The sequence below is a fragment of the Cyprinodon variegatus genome, unplaced genomic scaffold (assembly GCF_000732505.1).
Source record: "Cyprinodon variegatus isolate N-32 unplaced genomic scaffold, C_variegatus-1.0 Scaffold30, whole genome shotgun sequence".
In the NCBI taxonomy this organism is placed as follows: Eukaryota; Metazoa; Chordata; class Actinopteri; order Cyprinodontiformes; family Cyprinodontidae; genus Cyprinodon; species Cyprinodon variegatus.
Genome location: NW_015150483.1, coordinates 842,180 through 850,663, shown reverse-complemented (window position 1 = coordinate 850,663; position 8,484 = coordinate 842,180). Strand labels below are relative to the sequence as shown.

At 37.0% G+C, this 8,484-nt stretch overlaps 1 protein-coding gene across 1 annotated transcript in view; it reads right to left on the bottom strand.

The window, feature by feature from the left end:
• Positions 1-2,492: 2,492 nt before the first annotated feature.
• The window catches only part of LOC107100922 (xenotropic and polytropic retrovirus receptor 1 homolog), an 85,635-nt gene continuing 79,643 nt past the window's right edge, over positions 2,493-8,484 (bottom strand). Inside the window, exons 12-15 of the mRNA XM_015399605.1 lie at positions 8,163-8,329; positions 7,430-7,569; positions 7,058-7,282; positions 2,493-6,143 (exon numbers count right to left, since the gene is read on the bottom strand). Of these exons, the coding sequence (XP_015255091.1) occupies positions 6,086-6,143; positions 7,058-7,282; positions 7,430-7,569; positions 8,163-8,329 (590 nt within the window). The 3' untranslated portion in view covers positions 2,493-6,085. The remainder of the gene's footprint in view (positions 6,144-7,057; positions 7,283-7,429; positions 7,570-8,162; positions 8,330-8,484) is intronic.

Below are 8,484 nucleotides of genomic sequence, written 5' to 3'. Positions count from 1 at the left end.
TTATCAAATTTTTGTCTTGAATAAATCTTGTATGCTTTTTTTTTTCCCACTTCCCACTGAATTTTAACCTTTCAACGATATTCAAAATGAGGCTGCACCTGCATGCAGGTCTCCATGTCCTCAGCCTTAGAATTTATGCCAGCTGTGTGATACCTATCGAATCCCCAGTGAGACGTCATAATGGGCTTATAATTAAATCCACCCTCAAAGGAAAAGTGCTATCTTTATGAAAGTAGAAATATATTTTTTAAAGCTCGATCAAGACTCTTCGTCATTATAGAGCTAATGAAATTTTGTCAGACTTGGATGCATGTATAAATATTACAGACAAAAAGAGATAAACAGAAAGTTAAAGGGCATGTCAGGAAGAATATATCGTTAAGGACATGTATGCCCAAAGCCGGCCCTTGAGGGCCACTGTCCTGCAAGTTTTACAGGTTTCCTGCCCTAGCACAGCTGATTTGCATTAAATATTGATTGGCAGGCTTTGCTGAACTGCAATAATCAGAATCAGCTGTGCTAAAGCAGGGAAACCTCTAAAAGCTGCAGGATAGCTGCCCTCGAGGACCACCCGAGAACTGTGAAATTATTGATTTTAGGATTTAGCTTGATATATTAACATATAGTGCAGTATGTGCTAGAGCAGCCCTTGGAAGGTGATTACTTTCAGCTTGGGGGAAAGAAAAATGTTTAAGCTGATTTGTTCTGGATGTAATGTTACTGAATTGTATTCCTGATGGAAGTGGCATGAACCCAAGGCCTGGGTGGCATCTGTAGAAATGTGTCCGTCCATTTACTCATCTTTGAAAATCTGAAACTCGTGAAATGTATCAGAGTTTCAAAGGGCAATCTGCCTTATATGATAAAAACATCACAGGAGACACGTGAAAAGTTACTAAAAACTGAAATATCCTTTGCAAAAAAAAAAAGGCTGTCCTTCAGAAACTCCTAATGGGATAAAGGACTGGACACGGCCCGGTCTAGGTTGAAAGTAGATCAGAAGCACATTACAATTGTGGACCACGTAATATTAATCATATTTTTCTTCACTACATGTTCTTGAGCAAAATTGGTCCCTAAAATTATTCAATCCATCATAGAATATTAGATTATTTCATTAAAATAGTTTAACTAAACTTTTCTTGTGAGTATTTAATTTCCCTGAATTCAGAAATCAATGATTGCATCAGTCTAAATGTAAACCACTTGAATAAACCTCATTGCACGGTAGATTGTAAATCAAAGGTGATTTTTAGGAACAAGTGATGCAACCAAAGGAAGGCTTTTCTTGGTGTTCATTGGCCAATGAACTCCATGATAAAAACCTGATTGGTGAAAGTCATGTTACATGTTAAATAATCCCTTGCAAATAATCCTTTGGATTAATAAACATCTTTAATGTAAAGCAAAAGGAAATACTCCAAAGTTTAGAGAGACCAGTACCTTACTTTAAATGCTAGGTGGGAATGTTTTAGGCCAATAAATGGGTTGTATGTGTGGAAAATGTTAGAATAAAGTAGGAAAGATCACTATGCTTTCAGAGAAGCATGGTGGTGGACTTTGGGGTTGAAGGGAAGATGGATCTAATGAAGTAAGAGGTCATCCTGGGAGAGAGTATCACACTGTAAGGAACCTGAAGCCTGGGCGTCATTGGACACTTTAACAGGACAAGGATCTTAACCACATCTCAGTGTCCACTTGAGTTTGGTTTCAAAGGATATGTGAGTCACCTGATTCAGCGTTATTTAAAAAAATCTTTAATTGGGTTTGAAAAGTGTTTCTGCACACAAATCTCTATAAAAATAAAAATGAACTGGAAAGCTTTGTCCATGACAAGTGGGTGTTGCTACATCTGGATTTCTGCAAGAAGTCAGTATGTAGCTGGAAGGCAAGAGGGAAACCATTACTAAAGATGCAGTAGAACATGGCATCCTGTGTTTAATTTGGAAATCTCTTTTATATAAAGCAGCTGTTTGTATACGTTGTCCATCTAATTTGCAGTGAGGGGTGAAACGAAGCTTGTGAATAAAGATGAAATGTAGCATCTATGTGGGATATTTCTTAGTGACTAAAATCAATATGCAGGCCAGAAAAAATGAATAGTATTTTCCACCTAAAAGGAATACATAACTGGATCCTGCTGGTAAACTGAAAACATCTTCAGATAAATAATAAAGAAAACACATCATGGATGTGTAAACCCTGGCTAACATTCTGCTTAAAGGGCAGTATGTTGTAGCCTGGGTGCCAGTCCGAACTTAGTCCCGCCCACTAGAATTGAGTCGGACTACGTCAGGCTAAGTATGTTGAAGAACTAGCTTTGAATTGGACTAAGAGCTACCACACATAGGTTAAAAAAAAAAAAAAAAAGTAGGAAACGTACAAGCAAAAGGAAACCAACAAACTGAGGACCAAATAAGAACCTGTGAATTAGACAAAGGGTCACACTGAAAACAGAAGGGGAAAGAAGGCTCAAGAGGCAGAGTGAGTTTTAAAAATAATCATGGTTTATAAAACCCAGATATGACAGGATCACCAAAGTGTATACAGAAATACAAATACCATGAAAGAATCGTTAAACACTCAACATGTACAAACTACTCTGTAAAAGTGACTTCGGGAGAAATGTTCAGACAACGAAACGTTTTCATTTCTCTTAAAAATCACATTTAGCCACAGTTTATTTACTGTTTCTTATTTTTCTAAAGTATCTTCTCAAAGCAGAACATCCACCTACCAAACTACAGTTACTATCACATTCAAATAGCTCAGAGAAAGGCTACGAACAACATCAAGATAAGGGAGGAGGAATGCACACATTTGAGCACTTTTACATCATGAAGGTTTTAGCAAGCAGTGGACAACAGAAAATCAGAGAAACATGAGATGTTTTTCCCCATCATTTCATCAAACATCAACTATACAAAATAACCCTGTTTTTCAGCGTAGATGAACAGACACAGGTCATCTAAACATTTCCTCGCAGGCAGAGATCTGGGATCACTTCACTATCTTCTTCTTGGACCACAGTCTGTTCCGGGGATGCAGTGAAATGTGTCAAAGTGCTTCTGTCTGCAGGACAGTCACCAACAACAGATTTCACAACTATTTTCATGCACTTTCACGAATGTATTAACAGCTTAACAGCCTCAGGAATTCCCCCAACACGAGGCTTTGAAATTCAAAGAAACCACCAACAAGATACAGTAAAACATTGCTTCTTCCTTTTTATAAAAACACGTTTCAAAAGCTTTACACAGGAAGAGATGGAAAAAAAAAACAAAGATTGCAGGACTGTGAACAATGAACAAAAAGCTCCTCGTCACCTAAAAAATACTGCTTGTCCAGGAGCACAAATGGCTACCAAAACTAATTCATCATTGTCGGTGTGTGCAAAGACTACTAATATACACTATGTCGAATAAATTAAGAGCTATGTACAAAGTAAAAACTAGAGCAGCATGCAGGCAAGACGACACAACCTTTGTACAGCACTGCACTCCGACGAGAAAGAGGCAATGTGGGCTGTCAGTGTGCGTGTGAATGTCTGTTATAGTGTATGTGCACAGTATTGATATGGACAGAGAGGTTTTCCCTCCTTTAAACTTTCCACTTCACATTAAGCTCAGATAGGAGTTCAAGCCCCATCTTTTCTTGTACAGCCAGGGTCTCTTTTCTAGAAGCAGGAACCAACTTACAGATATTTCAAACATATGTGAGCAAAGCCAGCATATGAGATATAAGTAGACATCAGTAGGTGTATCTGAAGCGACCACAACACCTGCAGTCAAACAGGCTACACTGAAGATTAGGAACATGAAGAAAGGCAGAATAGCTTTTTTTTCCTTACTAGAAATATAAAAGCTAAATTTCTCTATGTTTTTTAGCTGAATCCTAGCGCAAAATAAAAAACAAATTGGCCTTTCATGTCAGCATAAAGACTTTTTGTTATTTAGCTGGGGCTGTGATCCTGCATATCGAATATTTCCAGTAATGTTTTTTTTTTTTTTAGCAGAACTGTTACAGAGACTTTATTCCTAAACTTAAACAATGATTTAATCTCTATCTGGACAGCAAGCATCCAAATATGAAGCTGTCTTTGTTTCTGTTTGTAGATGATCAGCATCATATCTAATCTTGATTTTTATTACAGGTGCATCTCAGTTGATTATATCAAAGAAGAAATGTTCATCTATGCCAGTACTTGACTTCAAAAAGTAAAACTAATTCATATTTATGACACACAGAGGGACAATTTAAAGTATTAGTTTCTGTTATTTTGATGATTATGGCTCACAGCTAACCAACAGTTTAGTTTAATCCCAGATGTGTTTAGTTAATGTGGTTTACACAATATAATCTACAAAAGACCTCTGTTAAGGAAGAATGATATTGCCTTGAGCAGGCATACAGATGGAAAGTTGAATGAAAATAAAAAGACTGTACAAGTAACAGGGATAAACTTAGTCTTGAAACCAAAGCCTATTCATGAGTTTGAGGGATTTTTATAAGACTTTAAAAGCAGCTGGAGTTAATAACAACTGGTCCATATTCGGATGTTAGGAGAAGAGCTAGAGGACGCTATTAAATCAGCCTGGGCTGGCATCACCATGGGTTGTTCTCCACCATTGAGACATTAATTCATGCAAAATTACATCCTTTAACTGGTCCACTCTAATTTTTGTTGTCTTAAAAAATATTCAAATTCCTGGAGAAACTGAATATTTATTTTTCAGTTGCTGTTTGCCACAATCGTAAGAGTAAACAGGGATAAACACTTCAAAATGTCCTTCTGTGTGCAACAAATCTTTAGTGAGACACACCTATATAAAAAAAACTTTTGTATATCATGGCACGTTATTTAACCAGATCCCCATTTGTGTGTCTAATAAGCCTCAAACAGCCTAAAAAAGCAGAGTTTGGGAAATAGAGCCGGTTTAGGGTTATGAAGAAAAAAACTCTCTGGCTATGTTATCTATTGACTTGTTCAGGCAGACTTAATGATCTAGTTTTTTCTTATTTGAGACACATTCATCGGAAGAAAACTTTGGTAACCGGTGTTAATTGCAATGCATGCACCTTAGCTGTAGTTAGTGTAAAAGAGCACCTTTAGACAACATCATAGATTTAAAATCCACTAATTAATGTTGGGGAGTAATGCAGGGCTCTGTGTTTTTCATAAAAACGTGGCACGTTTAACATTATAAAATACATCAACAGTCAAAGTGAGGAGGTTCAAACTAGTTTCATTAGTATAAACAACACATCTATAGTAGTAATACACTTGAAAACATACAGTAAAGAAATTTCAAACAGAAGTATTTGAATAGAAAACATCTTTTTTTAACGAAATTTTTCCTTGTTTTATGTTGTAAACGCACTTTTCCTGCAAGCGCTTCAAGGGTTGTGATCGTTCGCTGACGTACTACAACTAAAGGAAAAAAGGAACTTAATAAAAGGAGTATAAAAAGAATCAACAAGTTGAAACCAGTTGATTTGTTAGATAAGCTGTTCAGTCCGTAGATCTATAGGGTTTTAGTCTTTTACTGGCTTCTTCTTCTTCTTCTCCCTGTTGATCCTAGTGTGGTTAGAAAGGCATGTGAACAGTCGTCTGCAGCCTGTCCTGAAGAGAAACTAAAAAAGCCTGAAACATATCATAGTAAAAAAAAAGAAAAGTAGATACTAAAGAAGTCATTTTTATATAATAAAAGCATTAAATCATCCCAGGCAGTGTGTTCTGCTTCTGTAAGTTAAGTGAAGGTTTTTTTTTTTGACACCAGTCCATCTGTGTGAATGTAGCTCTCTCCTCAACAGTACCAAGATGACACGTTGCTTGTGCTTCAGCAGGTTTGTCTTTGTGTTTCTGTGTCTCTGGATTGTGTAATGGGTTTGCTATACTTATAAAGACCAACTTTCAACACTTTAAAGGAGTTTAAAAGATGAGGTAAGTTCTGTAAAGCTGATGACTTTCCTCATTTATTGAATGTTATACAGTAATGTTTGAGCTAACATGTTATAATATGGAGGGGGAGAGGAAAGAAGGTCCTTATAAATATAGTGTGGTGCCTATGTGCGAATTATGTGCTCAGCTGAAGGCCTCGTCATCCATATCCTCAATCAGCACCTTTGTGTCCTTCTTGGATCTGAGGAGAAGAAGAAATAGGATGTTTATTCAATAAATCCATTAATCCTTTCTGCTATTAAAAAAAAAAAAAAATTCAAAATGTTGCTTCAAGGCTATTTTTCATATATTATTTCTCATGTTTTGTGGAAGTCAAACTACCTTTCATAAAAACCAGTCAAGTAACAGAAATGTGTCATTAGATACTTCAAAAACGTATTAAACAATGTAGAAGAAGTTATAGTCATGGACAAAAATGAACAGTGAAAATCACCCTTCTCTGTTCAGAATTCACTGTTGTGTTGTTACTGTTTATGTCAAGTAAGCATCAGTTTTTCTGGAAGAAAGTCTGTTGCTGTACTGCTATGTTAACATAGAATATTTTTCATGTTCAAATAGATCTCAGTATTTTAATCTTTTTTTCACAGCTCAGAGTTTCCCATTAATTTTCTCAATATTTTTTCAGAAAATTCCCCGTCCTACATCTCAATCCACTGAATATGGAAGCCAGTTTCTGCTCATGAAAGTAAAAAATGCCAGATAAATTATGAGATATTCAACTTTTAAACTTTGTATGACTTTGAAAATTTAAATTGACGTTATAACTCATAATTATGACTTTTTATCTCATTATTATGACTTTCTATTTGGCATTTTTTTTATTTTCATGTGGCAGAAACGGGCTTCCATAACAAAGCTTTTTGGAGGTTGTGGAAGTAAAACAGCAGTGAAATCTTATCAAGCTCATCTGAATCTGATCCTATGTTACATAATGAAGAAGTGGGTGTGCTCACAAAAGAAGTATTTCTGCTTTCTTTTACTTTCTGTTTTACTATGAACACAACATTCATGTACAGATTAATTATTTACTCTCCTTTATTATTAAACTAGAACAAAAATTGATTGCATAAAGCTAAGGAATCTTTGGTTACTTACTGCGAGGAGGACAGCAGGGGGCGTCGGAGAGACAGGCTGTAGGACCTCTTCCAGGCCTTTTTGCCTGAGCGGTTCTTGACACCGTCTTCCTGGTCCATCATCTGCTCCAGCAACGTCTGGTCATCAGCGTTGAGCGGCGCCACTGAGATATCTCTCACAGCACGAAACTCACCACAGTTATTCAGGTGTTCGTTCTCCAGACGGAAGAAGTTCCACACAAACCGCCTTATAGGAAGGTGGAAAGAGGAAGGTAGGTGACTGTGGGGGCCATGGAACCTTGTATAGCTTATGAGTTTTAGCTGAGGGATCCTGTCTGTCAGGGAACCACTGAGGAGTAAAACAAGAACAGAAGGAAACGCTGTTTCGACTCACCTGAAGACTTCAAGAGGAGCCAGGACGGTGGCCACGATGTCCCCTATAGAGTGAGTCTTGGTCATTGTTGAAAGGGAGATCTGGATCGTCCAGGCAAAACGCAAGATCACATCCTCTACTATGGCACAGTAGTAGTAGGCCTGGACAGATAAACAGAGTTATTTAGAGAATAATATGGTCGGACATAGCTACAAACAGCAGTAATCCATTTTAGTAGAAACATTCAGGACTGATTACATTCATGAGAAAATCTAATCTGTGTGAAGCTTTTGGGAATTAAGTTATGTAAAGAAAAAACAAACAAAAAAAAACTCCAAGGCCTGACCAAGAATCAGATTAATTTTTTTTATTGTAAAGGTATAAATTACAATTTTTATTTTGTCTTTTTTTCTGTAGAGATTGATTGTTGACTGACTTTGAGTCCAGCTGCAGTTAATGTGAGAAACCTTTTCCTGTTCTTTGTGAACATGATATTCAGGTGTTAAATGTTTGCTTAACTAGAGGAGGAACATTACTGCGCTGGCTCTTTAACGACAGTGCTGATTCATTCTCATCTGTCTGAACCTTCCAATGAAAGCTTATGCCAAAATGAGTCAGATTCATAGTGCTGTTTCTGAGCATGCCATTAGTAACCTAGGGTGTATTTCTACAGTTCTCTGAGTGTTATTTAAGCTCAGAAGTTATGGGTCATTGAGTTTTCATTATTTTACATAGATTTGACCTTTGACCCTACCTTGTGTGGGTAGACAATTTCTTCTCTCAGGAAGGTGTTTTCCCCAGCTCCCCGATCGAACAGACCCCAGTCCATGCGCAGATCCCAGATCAGCGTGTAGAGGGAGCTGATGGTGGAGAACACGATCAAAAGGTACAAAAACATATCCGCATCTGTGTGTCCTTGTTCTGAAAAAAAAAAAGCACACAAAGACAACAGATGTGAAATTATTTCTGAGATAATTCCAAATAACCAATTTAACTTTATGTCCACAGGGGGGAGCTGTCCTACCATGAGTTCAATGATGGTTTTAACAGGTGATCTGAAGCATGCTTTTCATTTT